The following is a 20693-nucleotide window of genomic DNA, read 5'->3' on the forward strand; positions in this document are numbered from 1 at the left end:
CTCTGGTGACAGGCCAAATCATTCATTAAATAGTCCACCTAGCTTTGTGAGTATTGTCATTGTATAACTTCAATGAAAAAAAAAAAATGAAACAAGATTTACAGAATGGGGACAGTACACCATCTGCTTGTGTGCATGCCAATAAGAAGGTGTAGGAGAAGGTAATGATCCAAAATGTTTTTGTGTAGAAATATAAAATGGTATTTTATTTATATCTTCCTTGGCACATGATTCTAATTATGCTTTATAGCCCGATAATGATTATCACAGGCTACAAATAATCAATTCTGTTGATCAGACTCTCTACTTGCCTGGAGCAAGCACAGCAGTCTGAATGGTCTGATAATTTTAACAGGGAAAGGCAAGATTTGTTTAGGATGTATTTCACTGCTTATGGAGGACAAGTGGCTTCTCACCATGGTGACAATCAGGTTGCTAGGCTAGGCAAGGCCAAGTCTGGAGAATGGTTCTCAAACAGATCTACTGAATGGTTCATGCCACCAGCAACGTTCTTCAAGTTCTGATTAATTTCCCATGAAATGATTGCTTGGAATACATCCAAGCAGTTCCTTTATTCATTGCTTCTTTGTCTTGCTGACAGGAGGGTCAGTCAATACTGAAACATACAGTTTAAACCAAGCATATGTGATGCCCACTGCACAATACGCTGAGGTCAGTAACAAAGGAAGAAAGGAGTACTTCAGCTTCCAGGAGGTGAAAGGGAATACAAATTCACAGAAGACTTCCAGAGGCCCAAGGCCAAGGAGGTAGAAAGTTTCCATCCAATTAAAAAGAGGCTTTTCTTTCCTGAAGAAAAAGGGAAAGGTTTGATTTAGATGCGTCATTCTGGGTTTGCAAACATTTCTCAGCTAAAGCTTCCCATCTGTGCTGTCTTGAAGTACAGCCAAAGCCAAAGTCAAAAGAGTGCATACAATTTCACATTTAGAAAAAATGATAATGACATACCATTATATTATCTCAACAATCCAAAGGTACCCAATTATCATCTACCTCTGCTGTCACTTAGCTGAAGGTCTGAGAGAGAATTAGCTATGCATTTTGAAGAGAAAAGAGGGCTGGATGCTGTTATATTAGAATATGGCAAACAATATATAACTTTTTTGTTTTGGTAAATTAACATAAAATTTCCTATTTTATTTTTACAATTTTAAAGTATACAATTCAGTAGCACTAAGTATATTGACAAAGTTGTACAACCATTACCACTATCTACTTTCAAAACATTTTCATCACCTTAAGCAGGATTTCTGGAAACATAAAGCAGTAACTTCCCAATCCCTCCCTCATCCCTGTTCCCATAATCACTAATCTACTTTCTGTCTCTATGAATTTGTCTATTCTAGATATTCCATATAAGTGGAATCATACAATATTTGTCCTATTGTGTCTGGCTCATTTCACTTGCCCTGTTTTCAAGGTTCAGCTATATTGTAGCACATATCAGAACTTCATTCCTCTTTCTGGCTAAATAATATTCACACACACACACACACTCACACACACACACACAATTTTGTTTATCCACTCATTTGCTGATGGTCACTTGGCTTATTTCCACAATTTGGTTACTGTAAATAAAGCTATAATGAATATTGGTGTACAAGTTTCTGCCTGAGTACCTGTTTTCAATTCTTTTGGGTGTATATCTAAGACTGGAATTGCTAAGTCACATGGTATAAATAAATTTTAATATAATTAAGTATATAGTTTTATGAACAGAATCAGATACAAACTATAAACAAACTTTTCTATCAATGATTCTATTCCACCTATAATTCCAAGATAAGTAAGAATTTTTTACATTATTTAGTTTTATGCATCTGTACTTATGTGGTTTTACTCTTAATGCATATTTTACATTCCACTTTTTAGTTCTTATAAAAGATTTTAATTTATGCTAGGTAGTCCCTCTGAAATATTCCCCTATACTATAGATATGATCCATGTTATCATATCAGAGTGATGGGATTTATGGGTAATTTTCTCTCTTTACTAATTTTTCATAATGTTATATTACTGTTAATAAAAACAGTTTTTAAAAGGCTTACTGTGCATTTAGGAGCGAAGATTTCACAAGAGAATATGTAATTTTAAGTGTACTTTTTTGGATTACCTGAATAGAGTCTTCAGTGAGGAAATACTATAGACGGTAAATAGTAACATGAGTAGGATTTTAATGGGAAGTTCTGTTGAAAGAAGAAAAGAAAAAGCAGACAATAATTTAGTTGATAAGGGAAAGGTTTCTGAGACTTTAGGCCATATAAACACACTGAATCAACTATATAGTGCTAATAAGGCTTTTGAGCTTCATTGTGCATTTCTGTGACATCTAAAGGAACTGAGAATTAGGGACAGGTTTTACTTAAGAGAATGGTGAGCCCTTTTCTCCTAAGAGATTTTAAGACCGTTTAGGTCAGGTAATATTGATCTCTAGGCCCTGATGAAAAAGGCCTGGCAAAGGCTCTAAAAAGCTGCTGCTTACCTGGTGCAGTGAAGAGCAGAGGGAAGAGAGAATAATGTCCTGTTGTAGTCAGAATCAGAAAAATTGAAGCATCACCTGCTTTTCCCACAGACAGAAGGCTGAAAATAAAAATTCTCATAATATTAGGTCTAGTAATAATTAATGTCGTTTTCTAATACTTTTTAAAATCGAATTTATTTAAACAATACAACAAAATATAATCAACAATATAGTTGCCATTGTTTTCTACTACTTGTGCCCAATGCTCAAGAAGCATTTTAATCCCTCTGTTGTAAAATTCTTGTGATTTTGATGCAAAAAATTTGGTCAATGCATTTTTGAGGCATTCTTCATTATTAAATTTTTTTCCAAGAAGAAAGTTTTGCAAAGAACGAAACAAATGGTAATCGGAAGGGGCAATATCAGGAGAATATGCAGGTTGAGGGAGAACTTCCCATTCCAACTGACGCAGTTTTTCAGCAGTGATTCTTGCAGTATGCGGTCGTGCGTTATCGTGGTGAAGAATTACGCCCTTCCGATTAATCAGCGCGGGTTCTTTTTCTCTTAAAGCTTGGGCTAATCTTTCCAATTGGGCACTATACACTGCACCTGTAATGGTTTGGGTAGATGGTAAAAGTTCATAATGAAGAATTCCTTTAAAATTCCACCAAACACACAACATCACTTTTTTCGCATGCAAGTCAGGTTTTGGCGTGGGCTGCGGAGCCTCATTTTTGTCCAACCATTGATGCCGCCTTTTCAAATTAACATACAGCACCCATTCTTCATCTCCGGTAACAATTTGCTCTAAAAACGGCAAACGGTTTTGACGAGAGAGGAGCGAACTGCAAATTGTGGCTCTTTGATTACGGTTGTTGTCGGTCAACTCATGAGGAACCCATTTTCCAAACTTTTGGACTTTGCCAAGTGCACGCAATTGATTGGCAATTGTTTTTTGTGAACAATTTAAAGTTGTCGCAAGCTCTTGTTGAGTAATTTGAGGATTTTGCACCAAAAGAGCTTGAAGAGCTTCTTGATCAAAATTGGACACACGGCTTCGACCACTCTTGTCATCTAACGAAAAATTTCCCTCGCGAAATTTCTCAAACCAACGCTGGCATTTTCTGGCGCTAACTGCATCTTGACCAAGAGCACTACAGATGTTTTTTGCAGCCTCACTTGCTTTTCTTCCTAATTGGAACTCGTAAAGCATGCAGTGCCGAATATGCTCTTCATCCGCCATCTTCTTAGCCCTAGTTTTGCAACAAAAACCAAACCAAACACAAACTTTTTCAAGCAAAACTTGTTAATTGCACTTCACACGTTCTGTAGATACCACGTGTTTGAAGGTTATGTCAATACAAGTCAACGCCAAGCAAGATTTTAAACGAATGTTTGAAAACGACATTAATTATTACTAGACCCAATAATTCCTTAAAACAACAAATGAGACTTACATTTGCAAAGTTTGAATAAATTTCATCTATTGTCACTTCTAGAACTGGCATAATACAACATACTCATCTTTGCTACAAGTCCAATTCAATTGCAAATATTATTTTTTTAATGGGAAGCTTCAAGCAATTGATAGAATGTATCACATTGAATCGGAGAATATTAAAAAAAAAAAGGATCTTGCTTCCTTGAGTAATTGCCTACTCCCAAGAAAGGGATATTGTGGGATTGGAGCTGCCTAGTGGTGGGTAGCCAGGAAACAGAACTTGGGGAATTTAATTTCCAACCCTATAGCTCTTCTCTTAGACAATGCCTGACATCTGCTGATGTTCAGTAGAAATTTTAACTGAAGACATTAGAAATTTTGCTTTATTTTTTAATTTGGAAACTTCACGTCACTAAATGAACCCAGACAAGCCATATACTGGCCTCACAAATTTGCTTAAAGTTCTTTCAGAGCTTAAATAATTTCTCTCAAGATTAAAAACAAAACAAAACGAAAAACCCATGCTAATTCTATTACCACCTCTTCATCCCCTGGGTTTACATTATATATAAAATGGACACTCTTGCATTTAAAATGCCTTTTTAGCATGGTACAGTGAAAATATAAGATTCAGCATTATAAGATTCAGGTTTTAGTCCTACTCTGCTACTTGCTAGCTATGTAACTTTGAATAAGTTACTTAAACTCTCTGAGCCCTAGTTTTTGCAGGTTTTAAGATAGGAGATGATAGTCATTTATCCTCATTATCTCAAAGGTTTATGTGAGGCTCAAAAGAAAAAAATGAAAAAAAAATGAAAACCCTAAAAATAACAGGTCTGAAAACTCTGAATGTTGTACCTATGTTAGACATTATTGCATAATGGGCTCAATCCTTACCTTAACTAACAACACTTAATAAGGAAGAGTAGACCTTATTTCCAAAGCCCATGCTTTTTTCATACTGTGCTGCTGCTCAATATCCAGATGTAACAGTCTGGTGTCATTCATGGTTCTTAAATCACCACAGTACCCCTTACACCAAAATATCCAGGAACAACATGCACAATTTTGCATACCTAAGAACCTTCACGGGTTGCAAGGATCCCAAGTTAAGCATCCCTGTCCTTTTTTAGTGTATAAACCTATAAAACTTTGCCTTTGCCTGAACATGTCAAAAAGGGACAGATCAAATAGAAAACAATAATATCACTGTGAAATATTACAGAAATGCTGACCGACTGAACTACCTGCTTACCTCATTGGGAGAATTGCTAGAAGTATGGCTTTCTCATGGACGTGCCATCCAAACATAAAGGAGCTCAAAGCACAAAGGATAAGACACCGGAGAAAGCCTTTGGGCCCTTGGGGTTTAAACCAAAGACAGAAAATAGAGGGCTAGAAACAACAGGCAAAGATAAAACTTCAGTATCATTTAAAATAGGCATTACAGAAACACTGTTCAGGTGCATTTGCATCATATCTGAAAAACAGTAGATAAAAAGACTATTCTCCATTAAACTGGGATAACATCACTTTGTGAACAGTCCACCAAAAATCAGCATAAAAACTACTCAGAAAAAAACAAACAAACCGGCATTCAGATATATAGAATTCATCAAAATTACAATAATAAGAAATGATAACTAAGTTCAAGGATGGCCAGTATAACCCTTATTAAATCTTCATAATTAGTTAATTAATAGTCACTGAACCTATAGGTCAAATTACAAAAATGTTGACTCCGTCATCATCAATATCCAGGCATTCTAGACAACTTGGGTTTTGGGTCATTTAGCCATAGGTGCAAACATAAACCTGGGCTATCCTGACTAAAGCATCTTTCTCTTTCCCCGTGAGCTTCTCTTTGCCCTCATCCCAAGGTGAACAGATGGTCTAAGAGTCTCTCTCACAGTGGCTTTACTACAGATCCCTCCTTCTGGGAAGGACCTAAGAATTGCTAAGACATGCCTCAATCTGCAGCAGTGGTATGGCCATGGAGTTCACGCTGTGGTTGAACAAACTGGAAGTTGAAATTTAACCAGCCACACAGAAGAAACACAGAGAAAACTCAAGAAATGAGTACCATGTGTGGATTCTTACCAATATGGCAATCAGAGTGCAGATGAGGGTGACCAAGGGAGTCACTGAAGGAAGGACTGTGTGCTCGAACTGCTGAACCAAACCACTCGTCATTGAGGCCTTAGGAATCTTGTTGGGATCAAGAAGTTTCAATTTTAAACCTACACAGTAAGTAGACATTTTATCTTATTTTGATCAATGGCACACCATATTTTACCAAACAATTCCTTGAGGAAAAAAAATAAGCTACGAAATCTTATAACCAGTTCAAAGTTAAGATTTCATTAACTCAGTTCTGTGCTAGTCTACCTAAAATGCTGCTGGTCTTGAGATTATGCCATTTGAGGCAGCTGTCTGCATTGGGACAAGAAATTTGTGCACCTTACCGGGAACCTGCTGACAGGCACCATGAACAGCAATCTGCTCTCTCCGCTAAAATGAAGGAAGTAAACTTTCTGAAATATAGGTCTGACCGTGTCATACCACAGCTCTGAATCCTTCATTGCCTCCAGGATAAAGTTCATGTTCCTGAGCATGGTGTAGTGTCTTCTAGGATCTAAGATCTAACCCATTCCTGCTTCTCCAGGCTATCCTCCATTTTCTTAAAAGTGACTTGGCTACAATGAACTGACATACCACCTCAATACTATATCCTTTGGTACATGCTACTCACTTTGCTTAGAATGGCCTCCTTACTTTGCAAAGTTAACTCCTAATTCACTTACTCATCTGAGAAAGCTTCTCAATCAAGAAAAGCTTTGTGATTTGCAAAGCCTAAAATATTTATTATCTGGCTCATTACAGAAAAAGTTTGCATACCTTTCCTCAATCCTACTACTTCCTATTGAGCTAGGATGTATTCACAAATGAAGACTGTGAGTTACTCCAAAGTGACTTATCTTTGGATATAAATTATTTTTCATCACAACCCAAACTTAAAAATATAGCCTAGGTTTTCCATGTCTTCTTATCTCTTGCTAAAATGCCTGGCTATCATTTCCTTATTGGTTTAATACTTAAGAGTCATAACTTACACATTCTTCCATCCTGCTTCATCCCATATTAAAGTTTAAAAGTAGAGTTAACTATTCATGTTCTACTTAAGGCAAAATTACCCTTTAAAAATGTCTAAATATTTTATTTTTCCCCTCAAGAAAAGTGTCATCAACCTCATTGCCTCAAAGAGCTTTTATAAGATGCGCTGTTTACTGCACTGAAGCCTCAGTCCCTAGAACCACTCCCATGTTCATTCTGAAAGCTGAAATGCAGGACTGGAGAACAAACAGTTCAACCTCATTCAAAACACAAAATAGGTTTTTTCATTTCTCAATGTGAGTAGTCCTTTCAATAGTCAGAGTCTAAGTAAAAAAGCTTGCTATCGTACCTATGACAGACAGCACTTTGTCCAAAGCATTGTACAACGCCCAGAAGTTTGGAGCCCAATATGCATGGCAGAGGCCCCGCTTGAAAGGGAAAAGTCGGGAAAAGACTTGAGGCAGCTGGCTCTGTTGAAAAGAGATTAAACAGTGATCAATCTTTCCCAAATTCAAAAAGAGAACTATGTCCATGGCTCCGTGTGTATCAAGTTATAAGGTCTGAGTTCCAGTCTTTGTTGCTTCAAGTAAGTGCTATGATCTTGAGCAGGTCACAAACCACTTTTGTTTAACCTTCTCATCTGTTCAGTAGGACAAGATACTTGAAAGAACTTTGAACACCAGTCCAATATATTATAAGTATAATAATGGAAGAATTTATGAGGTGCAAAGGAGAAAGACTGCAATTTAGCATCCAATTCTACTGAAGAGAAGGTGAGAGCAGGGAAGACTTTACAAAAAATGTAGTGCTCTCCAGTTGTAGCAGGAATTAATTAGTTGAATTAAAGTCAATTAATTAGGGTGAGGGAAGAAGGGAAAAAATATTTGTTGAACATCTTTAACATTCTAGGCACTTTAGAATGCCATCAGTGAAGGACTATGAAAGTGCTTCAGTATTGATTTTTAGGGTTACAAATAAATTTTAGCAAGTAGGCAAGCTAATAGATACAAAATCTATGGATAATGATGATCGACTATGTATGACATGTAGTTAAACATACAGATATTTGAATATACACAAAAATGACTCAAGGAATACCATTCCTTTATTTGGAGAGTCATATTAAAGAGAAATAAGAAAAGACTAGTTTTGCCTATTTTATAATTTTAAATTTATTATTTTTTCTAAACAACAGCAACGGCAAAAAACATGTATTATTTTATAAAAAAAGTAAGGCTTACCAAGGCTAGAAAAGGACCCAATGAAAGGGCAGAAACTAGAAAAACAATCAGTCCCAGGGAAATAAGGCGGAAGAAGCTGAAACTGTTCCATCGGACAGACCCATCTACAAAAAAGGAACATTCTCATTAACCAGGAGCATGGGAAACCATAACTTATACCATGTTGTAAACCTGGAGGGATCCTGACAGTACGCCAATTTTATGATGTGGCAAGAGCAGAGAAAAGTCAGAATGGGTAAAGAGGTTATAGGATCAATGTGCTTTATAAGACCCTCTTACCAAGCAAGCCACCAAGTAAAAACAAAATAAAATATAGGAGGTTTTGCTATTCTCACAAAAACTTGCCTGGTTTATTTGCAGTGAAGCAGTAAGATCGTAGCAGATATAGACCATAAGCTGGTGCTACGTAGAGGTAAATGTGCTTGAAATGTAGGAGAACAGCAAAGAGAAGTGCTCCTTCCATATGCCTTTTCTAGGAGATTTAAAAGGGAATATCACTTTAAAATTCAGAGTAAATTAAATGCAGTAATGTAATATCCTGGATTGGATCCTAGAACAGAAGGACATTAGAGAAAAAACTGGTGAAATCTGAAAGAACTAAAATTGGTTTCTTAGTTTTAATAACCATGCCTTAGTTACATAAGATGGTAATGTTAGGGGAAATGGGCAGAGGGTATGGGAACTCTCTTTGTAACTTTTCTGTAAATATAAAATTTATTTAAATAAATAAAATTTACTACACAATAAAGAACGCCAGAGATGGTTGCACAATAATGTGAGTATACTTAACATTAGTGAACTATCTTAAAATTAAGTTGGTAAACTTTATGTTGTGCTTTTATACCACAATTTTTAAAAATACAAGTATTTTTAAAGATATTAAAATCAAATCCTTTTTGTTCTTATGAACTAACATAATGTTGAAAATTAACAGTACATGACTTTTATAATTTCCCCATCTCCGACAATTAGGCGTTGCATAAGAGATCATAAGACAGTGTTAGGAAAATAAAGTGTTAAATAAAAAAAATGTATTTTAAAACATCTATTCTGAAATACTTAACAAATGAAATATGATGTCTTAGATGGGTTTCAAATTAATATCTTTTGTGTGTGTGTAGATCACTAAGCTATTTTCTCTACTTGTGTATAAGATTTAAATTTTCTAAAATAAATTTAAAAAAATTCAGCCAAATATTCTACATGCAATATAAGGTGAATACAGGCAAGTAATTCCAGCTGGCTTTTATAGTGAGTCTAGTGGATTCATAAATTCCTCATTTTAATAAATATTTATTGCCGAAACCGGTTTGGCTCAGTGGATAGAGCATTGGTCTGCGGACTGAAAGGTCCCAGGTTTGATTACGGTCAAGGGCATGTACCTTGGTTGTGGGCACATCCCCAGTTGGGGGTGTGCAGGAGGCAGCTGTTTTTCTCTCATCGATGTTTCTAGCTCTCTATCCTTCTCCCTTCCTCTCTGTAAAAAATCAATTAAATATAATAAATAAATAAATAAATAAATATTTATTAAGTTCTAAGCTTGATGCTGAAGTTCAGGATACATCATCCTGACAACCCACTACACACACATTTTCCCTAAGGAACTAAAACCCAGAGAATTAAATTATCCCTCCTCTGCCACCTTTACAAAGTGTTACAATAGTTGTAGTTGATTTCTGAAGAGGAGCTAGGGACAACAGTATGAATGAATGAATATAATGCTATGCTACAAAAAAATTATTTAACTCTTATACTATACATCAGGTAATTTAATATAGTGCTATCAGGCTGAAGGCATCAAGGATAATACTTGATCCTAACAAACTACCTAAAAGAACTAATGATATTCTGTTTAACAAACAAACAAACCGAGTTGACTGTAACTAAAGAAGTGTGAACTCTACCTACCTCACAGGGATTTTGGAAGGATCAAATGAGATAATATCCTGGGGTTCAGCAAAGGAAACTGTCAAAGGGACCATGAAAGGCCAGGTTCCTTCTCTCACTGTCTCGTCAGGTGTGGTCTAGAATAGATGAGGTGGGAATGATAAGGAAAAAGACTGAGATGCTTCCAGATCTCTCTTCATCAATTTTATAATTTATTTAAGATTCAGAGAGGGTCTTGCTGGTTCTATAGTTAAACTTTAGTTTATTTGTTCAACAACTATTCAACAATCATTCACCGAACACCAATTATGTTCTACGTACTTTGTGGCTTTTTATGGGTTAAAAACACACACACTTATCCAGATATTTACAGCTGACAAATAACTTTTAAAAAATTATCAAATGTGATCTTTCCAAGTCCATGTGAGGTAGTTAACCCCATTTTACAATTAAAAATGTAACAAAGGGTAAATTTCATTTTATGAAGGAGAAAACTGAGGCTGAGAGGGTTAAATGACTTGTGTTGGGTTAATGGTCCCCAAACTTAACAGTTTATAAAAATTCCCCGGAGAGTCCTAAGCCACAATCCCAGAGATTCTGATTCAGTGTACAGAGGGATGTCCAAAAATGTAAATTTCTATTTCTCCCTCTATAAAAAGGAGACTGATAATTTTAACAATCTTACAGAAGCATGAAGGCCTAGCTGTTGCCAAGTTGCAAGGTTTGTTCAATAAGATATTACATATAATGCACCTAGTTGAGGCATTTGGTAATCCCCGAGTGAGTCACACAGCATTTTAGGGTTAGTCAGGATTTCAACTCAGGCTTTCTGATTCCAAATCCCATACCCTCTGCTACACTATACCACATACTTCTGATGGTAAAGCCCCACCATAATTGTTATTACATTATAAAAACTGCTAAAGATTTCATTCCTACGTACATAATCCCAACCAAATGTAGAAACTCAATTCATTTCAGGACTGTCATATCTAACAAGTTTTTAAGAATACAGTTTTCTTATCTGTAAAATGAAGAAAATAGTCAAAGGAGATGAAATTTGTGAAAAATACTCAAAAAAAGTTGTTGGTAACTCACAACAGTTGGTCAAATAAATTGACCCATTACTCACTATACTATTGTCTCTATTAAAAAGCAAACTTAAAGGGGAAAAATCTAATTAACCTATTTTGTTTACCTGAAATAATCGTGCAATGGAAAGTAGCATTAATCCCATTAAAAAACCATTGTATTGGAAATGGATATCTGAAATTAGGTCAAGGAAAGACAACAAAGGATACCAAATTCATAATGAACCTTGTCAGCAGACTGAGTTTAAAAACGAAAAATGCTTTCTTAATAGATAAATTAAAGACAAAAATACTACTACTGGATTGGACTTCTCATAAATGTGTTTCTATAAACAAGTCAAACCCTGGACAAGCTCTTAAATTAAAATTTATATTAAAGAAAAAACAAGAAAACTTTCCCATGTTTTTTCTACCTTAAAGATCTAGCAGCTAAGGGAAAAAATGTTTTATTTTTTAGAATTAGGGATGAGAAAGGAAGGGACCTAACAGCTAGTGAAGGCCACTAGCATGCAGCACTCCAGTCTATAGTACATATACAATCTTATTTACAATCACAATGAACCTGTAAGGTAGTATGAGCTCAGAGACATTAATCTACTCATGGCCTAAAACTACTGTGATGACATAATTAGGATTTGAGTCTAGATTAAATTTGAACCAAAGTCTGGGTGTTTTCCTCTACCCCAGGCTACTTCTATGAAAACTATAAATATTAGGCTTCTATTATTAAGATTTCAGAACTTTGCCCGCTAATATGTGGTAAGCCAAGGTAGCAGAAAGCATGAAGGCCTGTCTGTTCCCATATGTAACACTATGATATGCTGTTTCCTATAAAAGGTAAGATACTAATGTACAATACTGTTTAATAACTACGTATTAATCTAAAGAGTTAACAAATCCTAGTATATTGCTTTACTTTTGGCTTAATTGGTTCTCACATATCACCACTAAATTTTCAGGGACCAAGTGCTGTAACAATCAGAGCTTGCTAAAGTTGGGCACAGACTAAAGTTTTGGGAACCCAATAATCCACCTCACACCCATTTTCCAAATGCAACTTATGTTTCAGAATCACCATTATAAAAAGAATTAATCCTATAATTAATATACAATATAACAGAATAAATAAGGGAATAGTACATAAAATGTCAAGGATACGGTCCACAATTAACAGCCCAAAGTTCCACAGCAGTAACACTGACAGAATAAACTTTGGCTTCTCTGTAAGTTCTTTACCTGATTTTTTCCCATCAATGCATTTACAGCACCTACATTGAAACATCAGAAAAGAATCAGAAACAACTTTGATCTTCATTAGATCTCCACTATACTTCTACAGAGTGCACTGCAGTACATTCTGGTACATTTCATTAGCCATGGCTAATAAAACCGTCCATGCCGTTTGACTGCTTTAAAGGGTGATAGTAGAAACAAATCCCTCAGGGGTAACTTCCTGCTTCTTTCTTAGTTGTGTTTAGATTTCGATCTGTTAATAGTATTGTAATGCCAGCAGCTAGTATGGAAAGGGATAGGCATTTATGTAAAGAATAGGACAGGTGCCTAACCGGTGTGGCTCAGTAGCTGAGTGTTGACCTATGAGCCAGGAGGTAATGGTTCGATTCCCAATCAGGGCACATGCCTGGGTTGTGGGCTTGATCCCCAGTGTGGGGCATGCAGGAGGCAGCGACCAATGATTCTCCTTCATCACTGATGTTTCTATCTCTCTCTTCCCTCTCCCTTCCTCTGAGAAAAAAAAAAAAAAGGTAAGTCACAGAAGCCATTGGGGGTGGGGGTGGGGGTGAGGGTAGTGATTGGGACTGTACGGGAAGGAAAGAAAAGCATATGGAGTCTTTTGGACAGAAGAAATGGTCTTAAAACTCTACTTGAGACTACTTTTCACAACTCTCACAATAATGGTTCTACCTCTGCCTTGTAACCTCACTTTCTTCCCCGTTTTCATCCACAGGATTCAGGGACACTGCTTACTGTAATGACTTATTGTACAGTTTAAAACACAACACAATTTTGGACTGTTCTAAAATTTGCTGTTATATGAACTTTGTTTCCCCCAAAAGAGTTATAAGTTAATATTATAGTTATTCAATATTTTCCACACAAAATTATATTCTCAGACTTACTCATGCACAGCATACACAAAGAGTATATCTGTAAAGATGACAGAAAATCTCTGGAAAAGTAAGGTCTTTGAGCTGGCATAATTCAGATTTTGTACATTCAGCATCTCTTGATCAAAATATTTGGCAACATGAGACAAGGCATACTCAAACCATGCAAAAAAAGGTGGGTAATCTAAGGTCCACTCTGAAGTTTCCTATAATAAAAATTGAAGATAGAACATATCCTAAGTAACTGAATAAACTAAGAGGACGCAAAGATTCTCTGGGTTTTAAAAAAGCACATGAAATGCAACTGTATTTAAAATATGACACAAATACAACAATTTCTATGTTAACACTGCAAAGAACATCAAAACTTGTATCACAAGTTTGATCTTCAATTTCCTTAGTCAACTAAAGTGCAAAGGAAATTAAGCTAAAACCTTGGAATAATAAACTTGAGTATAATATAGTTCTATTCATCTATATAAAAAAAAAGGGAGCTATGGCATAACCAATGACTCACTAACTTGGGTTCAAATTCTGTCTCAGAGATGCAATTTTCCTATTTGTAAAGTGAGTATCATATACAATTTAGTAATTCATATCAGAAATAAAAAGACATTTTAAAATAAATAACAATAGAATAGTTTATTACTAGATATTATACATCATATTTGATTATTTCTTTCCTCATAAATCCTATCTAATAAAAGAGCAATATGCAAATGGACTGTCACTCCAAAACACAAGATGGCCACCATAAGATGGCCTGCAGGGGAGGGCAGTTGTGGGAAGTTAGGGGTGACAGGCCAGCAGAGGAGGGCAGTTGGGGGTAACAAGGCCAGCAGGAGAGGTCAGTTGCAGTTGGGGGTGACCAGGCCAGCAGGGAAGGGCAATTGGGGGGGGGACCAGGCCAGCAGAAGAGGTCAGTTGGGGGGTGGGAGGACCCAGGCCTGCAGGGGAGGACAGTTGGTGGGGGGGGTGGGGCAGGCTTGCAGGGGAGGGCAGTTGGGGCAACCAGGCCTGCAGGGGAGGATAGTTAGAGACCAGACTGGCAGGGGAGGGCAGTTAGGGGTGACCAGGCCAGCAGGGGAGGGCAGTTAGGGGCAATCGGACTGGCCAGGGAGCAGTTAGGTGTCAATCAGGCTGGCACGGGACTGGTTACCGGATGATCAGGCTGGCAGGCAGAAGCTGTTAGGGGCAATCAGGCAGAGGCAGGTGAGCAGTTTGTAGCCAGCAGTCCTGGATTGTGAGAGGGATGTTAGGATCAGGCCTAAACAGGCAGTTGGACATCCCTCAAGGAGTCCCAGATTGGAGAGAGTGCAGGCTGGGCTGAGGGACAACACCCCCCCACCCCCTCTGTGCACACATTTTGTGCACTGGGCCTATAGTTGCAAAATATTAGGGAAAGAAAGGATTGTAGAAATAATTCATCCCAAATCCTCACTTGCCAGATGAGAAACTAAGGCTCAAAGAAATAAAATACACTTTCTATGCTGTGGCAGAGCCAGGCCTAGAGACCAATTTTTCCTCTTTCCCAATCCAATGTGCTTTCACAAAGGCTGTTGCAAATATTATAATTACCAATTTATAGTTTGGTAAATGCATTTTGAAGTAAAGGGATTCCCTAAAAGTGCCAGAGGGCAGAAGAACTAAAAAATAACACACTTTTTATAAAGATTTATTTGACCTATGACCACATGGAAAACTGTTTTAATATCAATAATACTTTATGATTTCACCTATCTTGAAAAAAAAAACACCACAAATCAAAAAAGGTAAAAATTGAAACTTACCTCATAATACCACTGTGATACTGGTAAACTGTGAGTGATAGCTAGCCAGTTTCGGTGTACTTCAAAATCTGTGGAATGACTATTTAAAACAATCAGATGAATAAAATAAAATTTTGTCAATTATCAATTTCACATTTCTAATATTATGCTTTTACATGGATCAACACCCCTACACCTACACAGTCACAATTCACTATCCTTTAAAGACACAAAGAGGTATTACAATAATCCTGAAACACCCTACTTCTCTGGAGGCCAGACCTTTTGGAAAAGATGGGGAAACTACAATTAAATGAAAAGGTTCTCAGAGTTCTCTAAGGGGCTGACCCATACATTTTCTTAAGGAAGGCCCTCAGCCTGTTGTTCAGAGGTTACTTATTAAAAAATAATTCTAACAAGATTCATTATCTGGAAAAAGTCTCACATACAAGCTGGATAGATTTCCAATGATGAGCAGTTCATCAGACAGGGAAGGTAGGGGGAAGGCTCCTGTTTTGCCTTTCCCACATCTCCAGAATCTCCCTGTTCAGTTTCCCCCCTTACTCTGTATAAATATAGCCAAGCACCTCCCTGTAGGGGGAAGAAAAACGTGCCCTTATACCCTAGGTTCTGTGGCTGGTCTGAGAATAGAAATTGACATAAGACAGATGAGCAGGACAAAAAGAAAAGCCAATTTTAATCACTGAGGCATGTACAGGAGCCTCGAAAGATATGGCACTCAAAGGTACCAGGTGACTGAAGTTTATATACCATCCTGAGCTAACTAAAAGGACAGGGGTCTGGGTCCTTAAAGGGGAAAAAGGCAATTTATGGAAAGATGAGACGTGTATGCAAACAAAGGTTGCCCAGCCAGGCAGATATCTTTCAGGTGAAAAAGTGATTTCAGTAATCGCTGTGTCCAGGACAGGCCCCCCCTTCCTCTCCCTGCATCTCCAGGGCTGAGAACAGTGCCTGGCGCTGCAGGAAGCTGACAAACACCGGCGGAGTGAACAGTGGAGGCGGGTGTTCTTTATTTTGCATATTCGGGATGAGGAAGGACTCCGAGGCTCAGAAAACTTTCTAGAGAACGCCTGACTTTGAACCCAGACTTCCAAGGCTAAGATCTAGTTATAAGGTTAAGTTAATAGCCAATAGGTAGAATGGGAAGCTTAGTAAAGACGATGCGGCGACTACACCCCCTTCCAAGTTCCCTTTCCGGGAGTCATCCACACTTCTCTCTCCCGCCCTGGCCGATCGCGGGCCTCCTCGCCCAACCCCGGGCCGCGCGCGCGGGTCCCTTACTAGGTGGGGATGAGAAGGCATTTGAGGAGAGTCACCCCGAGCGCCAAAGCCGAAAACCAATTGCCACCACTCGTCGCTACACCGAGCGCCGCCATCACTGCCGCACCGCGCGCGCGCTTTCCGCCAAACTGGGTCCGCTTCCGGGATCCCGCGCCTGCGGGGTAGGTCCTCGGAGCCGGCGCCCTGGGCTGCGCGCATGCGCGGACCCGCCCCGCTCGCGGGCGGCTGCGGCTCCGGCTTTTAAACCTCCCGCTCGGCGTTCGTGCGCCGCCGTCGCGCCTCACTCGCTACTCGGGAGGTGCTCGTGCGCCTGCGTGGGTCTCTGAGGCGACAAGTTAAGTTTCGTTTCTTACGTCATTCTCCACTCCCGCCCCCTCATCCTTCATTCTTAAGTTCAAGTAGTTGCTGGGCGTCCGCTCCAGGTCGTCGTGGTCGTGATTTTGCCTGGTGTTGGGGTTCCCTCGTAGACCTCCACAGGCTAGTGGGGGAGACGGAATTGTGAAGAGTTACAGCGGGAGTACCAGCTCCAGGGAGAGCAGGCCAGGAGCAAAAACACAGAGCGGCCGAAACTAGTTTGGCTCAGTGGATAGCGTCAGCCTGTGGACTGAAAGGTCCCGGGTTCGATTCCGGTCAAGGGCATGTACCGTGGTTGCGGGCACAACCCTAATAGGGGGTGTGTAACAGGCAGCTGGTCGATGATTCTCTCTCTTCGATGTTTCTAACTCTCTATCCCTCTCTTCCTCTCTGTAAAAAAGTCAATAAAAAATATTTAAAAATTCAGGGTGAACAACACTGTGCTTCTAGAGTTCTGAGCAATAGGGTCTGGGGGCCGCACCTGCCTAAGCCCCGGGACGGAGCCCCTTCTGGAGGAAGGCTAAACGCTGGTGCTGTTCACACTCCCTCAGCAGGTAACTTGGGTCTTATTAAAACCAGGTTCTGCCGAAACCGGTTTGGCTCAGTGGATAGAGCATCGGCTTGCCGACTGAAAGGTCCCAGGTTCTATTCCGGTCAAGGCATGTACCTTGGATGTGTAGGAGGTGTACAGGGGGTAGCTGGTCGACGTTTCTCTCTCATCGATGTTTCTAGCTTTCTATCCCTCTCCCTCTCTGTAAAAAAACAATAAAATTTATTTATAAAAAATGGAAAAAAAAACCCACAAAAAAAACCCCAGGTTCTGCTTCAGCGGGCCTAACACATGCCTGGATCATGTCAATGCTGCTGGTACCTGGGCCATAAGGGCCGAGGCAACAAGGAGTGGAGTTAGTCTTGTTTCCCTCATGCCCTGATTTTGGACAAATGACTAATCTCTCTCAACCTCGTTTTCCCCTTCTTGTAAGTGGGACATAAAAGTGGTGCCTGCCTCCTAAAGTGGCTGTGAGGATTAAATGAGGATGCATGCACATTACTTGATATGATGATGCCAGGACACAATAAATGTTCAATAGATAATGTTTCGGAGAAGTGAAGTGTGCCTTGCTGGAAGATGCACAGCGGGTGGGTGATAGTTTCACTCTGCTCATTGGAGCGTATGCCCTCCCTCAGCGTGACATGCCAACCATGCGAATGAATAGGGCGCTCAAGTTCATATCACAAGGCCATCCTTCTTCTCTCACCTATAGACCCTCTGTCCATCTGCCTCCCGGACATCTCTTAGGTGTTTCAAAGGCTGTTATAACAAACTAGAGGCCCGGTGCATGACATTCATGCATCAATATGGTCCCTAGGCCTGGCCTGTGATCTTCCTGGCTGCCAGCAGCTAGCCTCGCCCCCTACCGCAAGTCCACTGCTACCCACTCCCTGGTTCCCCATCCCCCATCAGGTGATTGGGGCCTGCAGGCTGGGGGCAGCTCCTGCGTTGAGCGTCTGCCCCCTGGTGGTCAATGCGCATCATAGCGACCAGTCAGTTGATTTGCATATTACTCTTTTATTAGGTAGGATTACCCCAAACTTAAAGCACAATCTTAAAACAACACAGATTTGTTTCCTTACAGTTCTGGAGATCAGAAGTCTAAAACCAGTCTCATTAGGCTAAACTCAAGGTGTTATTAGGGTTGGTTTCTTCTGAGGCTCTGAGGGGAGAATCTTTTATTTTTCAGCATTTAGAAGTAGGCCGCCTTCCTTGGCCTCTAACTTCTTGCTTTTATTGTCACATCTTTTACCTTTCTGATCTACCCACGCTTCCCTCTTATAAGGACACCCGTGATTGCATCTAGGGCAGTGATTGGCAAACTCATTAGTCAACAGAGCCTCAGTTTACGGACCACTAATCTAGGGGGTCACATGGATAATTCAAGACAATCTCCCCATCTCAAAATTTAAGTTAATCACACCTGCAAAGTTCCTTTTGCCAAATAAGGTAATATTCACAGGTTCCAGGAATTAAGACATAGGTATTTTTGAAGGTCATTATTTAGTTTACTACACATCTCAAACTCAGTATATCCCAAACTGAAGTCGTGATCAATCGATATTATCCACTCAGAGATTGACACCAACTTCCCAGTTGTTCACCTCCCCTGTCCCACATCCACAAGCTCACTGTGAGCTTACTAACCCCTCTCAATCTTCTCCCTTTTTCATTTTTTTAAAGACTCCAGAAATGTTAAATAGTTGGTCTTCCAGCTTCCCTGGCTGCTAGGCGAAGCCTGATGACATAGTTCTGTCTAGTAAGACTTAAACAGAAGTCTGCTGGGAAGTTCCTGGGAAAGGTTTTCTTGAAGACTGTTGCCATGAATTTTGCCCCTTTTTCATACTTCCTGCCTTTAACTTGATCATGATGCATAGAGCTGGACTCAGCTATGAGGGCAAAGTGCTTTATGTTGGCTCTGACATCACTGAACTGCTAACCAAATTCCTCCTACCTCCAGAATTCTTGTTTTCTTATTATCTAAGGAAACTTCTTATTATCTGAGGAAACACACACACACACACACACACAACCACTCTTACGTATTTAAGCCACTGTTGGTCATTTCTGTTCTTTCCAGATAAAATATTTCTAACTGCTGTTGCTAAGTCCTGTTGCTAATAAATTAGCAACTATTTATTTATTTAATAAATCCTCAACTGATGGTCATTTAGATTACTCACAATTTTTGCTATTATAAATAATAGAAGAGTATATATTTCTTGTATATTTTTTGTATATATAGCTTTGCATAAAGTACAAGAATATCTGTGAGATAAATTTTTAGAACTTGGAGAGCTGCATTAAAGGGTTTGCATGTTTGAAATGTCGATAAATACTAGTACAGATACCAACTTGTCCTTCAAAGAGATTGCATTAGTTTACACTCCACCAATAGTATATGAGGGTGCTTGTTTCCCTGCCCACTTATCAACACTGTCACTGGATTTACACCTGCTTTTTTTCCTTTAAAGTACTAAAATGCACTTTAAAGAAACAGGCATCATAACAATCCCTTCTCTGAGCAAGAGCTTTAGTGTTGTTTGAGTTTTATCTTTCTGAAAGCAGAGCTGGGTCTTCTTCTCTCTCCTGGGTTCTCCATTCTAAAGGGTTGGGCAGTTGACCTGATCACAGAATACCCCTGGATCACCAGGCAGAAGGTTAGCCAGACTCTGGGCCTGTGCGCTGCCTGATGATGGAAATGCAAAAAAAGCCCAGTTCTATAATAGAACAGAGAGCCATTGTCGGGAAACCACAAATTGCTGACTTGCTCCTGCAAACAATCGATATTCAGAAGCCGACTCCAGGAATTCTAAAACTGCCCCCTGCATAAAGAGCTGAGTGGGGAGAGGACAGTCTTTTAGAAAAGAACTCAGCAACAGAGGCCCTGGCGGTGCTTCCTAGAGTGCCACCTAGAAGGCCCTGTGTGCCCTTCACTAGTCCTTTGATGATCCCAGGCAGATCCTAGGCTGCCAGAGCTGGAGTGGGTCAGGAATTATACCACCCTACAAGACTCCAGGTAAAGAGCCAGGGCAGTTCCAAGAAGTAATAGCTGCCTTTCAATAGGACGGTGCAGAGCTGTGGCTATTAGTAACAGCTGGGCTCAAATCCCAACTCAGTTACTTACCAGTTCTCTCTGACTTTGGGCAAGGTACTTCATCTCTCTCAGCCTCAGTTTCCTCATCTATAGGATGGAGATAATAACACTGAATTTCAGAAGGTCATTGTGAAGATTAAATGGAATTATTATGCTTGTAAATAATAGCATGATGCCTGGCTCTTTGTAAAGACTTAATTAATTACTGTTGTTGTTGTTGTTATTAATAATAACAA

General features: G+C 39.2%; 1 protein-coding gene across 3 annotated transcripts; it reads right to left on the reverse strand.

Annotated features, from left to right (window-relative positions):
- Positions 1-553: 553 nt before the first annotated feature.
- On the reverse strand, positions 554-16617 carry ALG8 (ALG8 alpha-1,3-glucosyltransferase). 3 transcript variants are annotated; one of them, XM_036426897.2, is made up of 13 exons: positions 16454-16616; positions 15173-15251; positions 13395-13588; positions 12415-12524; positions 11364-11431; positions 8624-8750; positions 8279-8382; positions 7387-7507; positions 6024-6163; positions 5179-5318; positions 2504-2601; positions 2135-2207; positions 554-807 (listed from the first exon to the last, which is right to left on the reverse strand). In XM_036426897.2, the coding sequence occupies exons 1-13, from the start codon at positions 16546-16548 to the stop codon at positions 576-578; spliced, it is 1581 nt and encodes a 526-aa protein (XP_036282790.1). In that variant the 5' UTR covers positions 16549-16616; the 3' UTR covers positions 554-575. The 3 variants fall into 3 exon arrangements, with proteins under 3 accessions (XP_036282790.1, XP_036282791.1, XP_036282792.1); XM_036426898.1 differs by having other exon boundaries at positions 16489-16596; XM_036426899.2 differs by lacking the exons at positions 5179-5318; positions 6024-6163; positions 8624-8750 and adding an exon at positions 10187-10302 and having other exon boundaries at positions 16454-16617.
- Positions 16618-20693: the final 4076 nt, after the last annotated feature.

Source organism: Pipistrellus kuhlii, unplaced genomic scaffold (genome assembly GCF_014108245.1).
Source record: "Pipistrellus kuhlii isolate mPipKuh1 unplaced genomic scaffold, mPipKuh1.p scaffold_m20_p_9, whole genome shotgun sequence".
Lineage (NCBI taxonomy): Eukaryota > Metazoa > Chordata > Mammalia > Chiroptera > Vespertilionidae > Pipistrellus > Pipistrellus kuhlii.

Coding starts and splice junctions, on each gene's coding strand:
- ALG8 (XM_036426897.2), bottom strand. CDS start 16,548: ATGGCGGCGCTCGGTGTAGCGACGAGTGGTGGCAATTGGTTTTCGGCT. Junction 2,602..5,178: donor CTAGCAATTCTCCCAATGAG/GTAAGCAGGTAG, acceptor TTTTATTTTCAG/CCTTCTGTCTGTGGGAAAAG. Junction 2,208..2,503: donor TCTGCTCTTCACTGCACCAG/GTAAGCAGCAGC, acceptor TTCTTTCAACAG/AACTTCCCATTAAAATCCTA.